This window comes from Frankliniella occidentalis, unplaced genomic scaffold (assembly GCF_000697945.3).
Source record: "Frankliniella occidentalis isolate FOCC.00 unplaced genomic scaffold, Focc_3.1 Scaffold42, whole genome shotgun sequence".
NCBI lineage: Eukaryota > Metazoa > Arthropoda > Insecta > Thysanoptera > Thripidae > Frankliniella > Frankliniella occidentalis.
In genome coordinates this window covers 307,077-311,150 of record NW_026267172.1, presented here as the reverse complement: position 1 = coordinate 311,150, position 4,074 = coordinate 307,077, and the positions used below count along the sequence as shown (strand labels likewise).

General features: G+C 48.6%; 1 protein-coding gene across 1 annotated transcript in view; it reads left to right on the top strand.

Moving 5' to 3' along the window:
- The window catches only part of LOC113214212 (catenin delta-2), a gene marked incomplete in the record, with an annotated part of 67,360 nt that overhangs the window by 37,589 nt on the left and 25,697 nt on the right, over positions 1 to 4,074 (top strand). Inside the window, 1 exon segment of the mRNA XM_052266726.1 lies at positions 3,755 to 3,881. Coding sequence (XP_052122686.1) covers positions 3,755 to 3,881 — 127 coding nt within the window.

Here is a 4,074-nt window from a genome sequence, read left to right as displayed (position 1 = left end):
ACGTCTGAAAATATATGCTGTACGCCGGCGTAAGTTGGTAGGAACTTTGATTCGGCGAATATTTGCCAAAATTTTGATATCGAAAGTGGCTAGGTTATTGTACAATGAATCCTCTTACATTTACTGCGATCCAAACATTTTACTTGACGTATCAACACAAACAAGTATGTACTATCGCCTTAGTGCCTCTTTACATGTCTATATACTTAATACACTGTTGGTTTTGCAGTGTTATCTCTTTCTTTCTATATCCTCTCCGAGACCCCTTTCTCCTTTGTAGCGTCTACTCTGCTTGATTCTCCTCTATCCTATTCCCGTCCTTACTTTGACCCCTTTACCGCCGTGCACTTTCTTCCAAAGCCCCCAAGCTTTGCCATTTTATTGCCAGCCAAAGTAATTCCCACACCCAAGTCGAAGCAGATCCCAAGTAATTCCCAACTTCTCACTCACTCACCCTCTTCTCTGTATCTCTGTCCATCCCTTTTTGCTGCTTCTCTTCTCCTTGTGCTCTTCTTTTGCTCTGCCCGCCCTCTGTGGTGCCATATTGGGTGCGCCACGAACAAAGTAAGAGGAAAAGCAGGAAGGAAGCAGAATACTTGTTCATGATCAAATAAGGGCGCAGGCGCTTGCAAGAGTTTACATTGAAACCGCGTTAAAGACTGGTAAGGCAATTTTGATAATGTCTCCCAATGATTATTTTGTCATTTTACTCCTTAGTGCCTGCGTACAGGGTGGGTGATCCGCGCCGTGGTTTTTATCTGCTTATGCTGTACCGGATTCATGCGTGCGGGCGGGCTTGCCTATCGTCACTCGCCATGGCGCCTTACGGCCCCGTGCGAGTATGCAACCCGTCCGCACGCATGAATGCGGTACAGTATAAGCAGAAAAAAACCACGGCGCGGAACACCCTCCCTGTATAAGGGTAACGTGCCAGGATTTTCAGGGATGTTATGTTATGAAAAACCCGGAAGTCAGAGATTAGCTATTGGGAAATCGATGGTTGTGTCATGGAAAATTAGGAAATTGTGAAATCGCCAGCGTGGGTCAGCTGTCACGCGCCTATACTCTAAAATGAGTGGTTCAACCAGGCCTCAAAATGATGTAAACTCAACAGAATTTTGGGGGATAAATGTCATACGAAACCTTCCCATTTGGTCTGGGAAAAGTCATGGGAAGTCAGGAAATTTGAACTTTGTAACAAACTTTGATTTTGCTACTTATAAATGTTCCTGGATTGTGCAGGTTGCTGTGATTTTTGACCATAAAAAATTAATGTAACCTCATAGATATCGAACGTTTATAGTTTCATTGACTTTCTCTTCGTTTCGTTACATACGATATTTAATTGAAATCGCGGTATTTAAGACAGTTTGTTTTTGCGTGTTTTAAATCGTAGTTGTACCCGTTTATATATCGACAGACTTTCTTTGGTCCAAGTAATTTACGCCGACAGGATATCCGACGTGTATCATGACGTATGTATCCAGCTGCGTGAAAGGCACTGGTTGCTGGGGTGGAGGGGGAGGGGAGCTGTAAATAGCGGAGGCATAATTGCTGTCATGATTAACGATGTGGCAGAATGTGAGAGAAGCAAGACGCTCAATGGGGCGTAATGGGGTGAGTATTGAGCGTCTGCAAGGGGCAAAGTAAGCCGAGGTGAAGTTTGATAGGATGGATGTGTGCATATGCTCCAGGCTGACACTACGCACTAATGTAATCACTCTGCAGTTATATTCTCGGTGCAGTTGCAACTGCAGAACGTTTTAGTTTGTCACTTGCAATTGCAGAACAGTCCTGCACTCAAATTTTCGGAGTATCTTTAATCATGAGAAGAGTACATTCTACGAAGCATGTTTTCGCACGCCACTTCGTATTATTTTGGGTGGAATTCTGAATTATGCGCCAGGACTGTTGGTTTTTGAACTCCGGTGCAAAAAGTTCACTGTTCTCTGTTTTCCATTTCGTACTTTTTTCATTCAACTTTCAGAATCGAACAGAAAAACCCGTCGTTGTGTGTGCGGCTGTGCGGCTCTATCGCTGCACGCATCGTTTACCAGACGACACGACGGGACTAGTCGTGCGGAGAAGGGGAGGGGGAAGGGGGCGACTAGGGGTGAAATAAAGTGCCGTGTCTGAGATTGCGACGGCCAAGTGCCGAACAGATTTCGCCACGCGAGGCCTCTCCCCTTCTCACTCCCTCTTTCATGGCGCGACATTGACTCTGCGAACCACTCCGTGTTTTCTCCCTTCTCTCGCGCGCGCTCTCGTTGCTCCCCCTCCTCTCCCCCTTCTACCATCTCACTTCTTCCGATGCACTTTCCTGCTTCCTCTGCGATGCACTTCTGTCGCTGCTATTCTAATCACCATTTACTTTTTCACCTCATTGGCAGCCATTAATTTCCACGTCGTGTTATTAATTAGACCTGCTGGAGAAACAATCAAATCCATCCATCCAGCCATATAACCACCCATCCAACCACAACCACCCATCGAACTACTCACCCCCATCCAATCCAACCACCTATCTAATCCAATCACCCATCCAACCACCCACCCATCCAACCACCCATCCATCCAACCACCCATCCATCCAACCACCCATCCATCCAACCACCCATCCATCCAACCACCCATCCATCCAACCACCCATCCATCCAACCACCCACCCATCTAACCACCCATCCAACCACCCATCCAACCACCCATCCAACCACCCATCCAACCACCCATCCAACCACCCATCCATTTTCTTGGTGTCCCAACCATATAAAACTTGGGTTATGTCGCGTTTCATCTTTTAATTTTTCCCATCTTTCCATTGTTTTAAATAGCAATGATCGTGTTTACCAACCCATTGCAAATAATGATCGTGTTGGTAATTTTATTTATTTTTTTGTACATGGTTTTGGCCGCAAGGCGGTGTGCGGAGGACGGAGCTCGAGGCGGGACGGCCTGACGCGACGGCGGCCGCAACTCTTCGCAAAAGTTTTTGAGCAGAAGGCGGCGGTGCCAGGGGGTGGGGTGTGTGCAGACCAAGTGGGGCAGAGGGTGGCGGCGGCGGCCGAGGTGCGTTGGCTGGGGGTGGGTTGCGAGAGGAGGGGTGAGGAAGGCTCCTTAGGGTACGTGACCGAAACCTCCCCTAGTGCTGGTTCTCTCCCTCCCCACCCTCTCTCGGAGGCGTTCCGAATTTGACTTGGTGGCAAGTTGTATTGCTTTTGGTCTGGTTGGTGGTTTGACTGCCAGGGTCGCGTTGCTGCTACTGCAACTACATCTTCTACTGCTATACTACCACTACTACAACCGCTGCTTCTGCTGGAGAGAGGCAGTGGCCGCCGGGCTGTTGCTCTGGCGATATGTCTTGTTGTTCTCTCTATGGCCCGCGGCGCCGGGATGCACGGCTATTTTATCGCTATCTGTCGGCCGAAACGCGCGGCGCCACACACATGCGCACACACACACACACACACACACGGCGCTATAGACGCTGCAGACGAGGGAGGGCTCGCTTGCTAGCTGCCGGTGTTGGTCCGAGTTGGACACATTCTACTTGCTAGACTTGCGACTGTAATTTTAGCAAGCTAATCCCATTTTTGCAACCACGATAAATTTGTGTATCACTACCTATTGCAACATAACTGTAACAGACAAAAATATTATTGTTTGAAAAGCTTGTTTCACCGTTTCCATGAAATTGTTTTTACTCTCTTAACATAACGTCAGGATTATAACGTTGTATTTTTCTCCTTTGTTGCAGTGGCCAGTCTGAATTGGTTCCCCCGACAAACGGGCATGTGACGGGCCCCGACGGGTCGCTCCCAATGTCCGTGCCAGCGGACGCGACGCTCGTCTCGCGCACGCAGAAGCAGCAGACGACGCAGCAAGTGAGTTTATGTTCACCCTCCCGTTCTGCTCTGCTCATTTCTTCCCTTCGCCCCTACGTCGCCCTCCCCCATCTCTTCCTTCCATGTTTCTTTCGACAACCGCCCGCTGTGTTGCTCAGTGGCCCTTTTCGGCTTCTGCTGTACTGCCCGCTGAGCGATACTCATTTCTCTGCTGGTTACACTACGTTTGCGT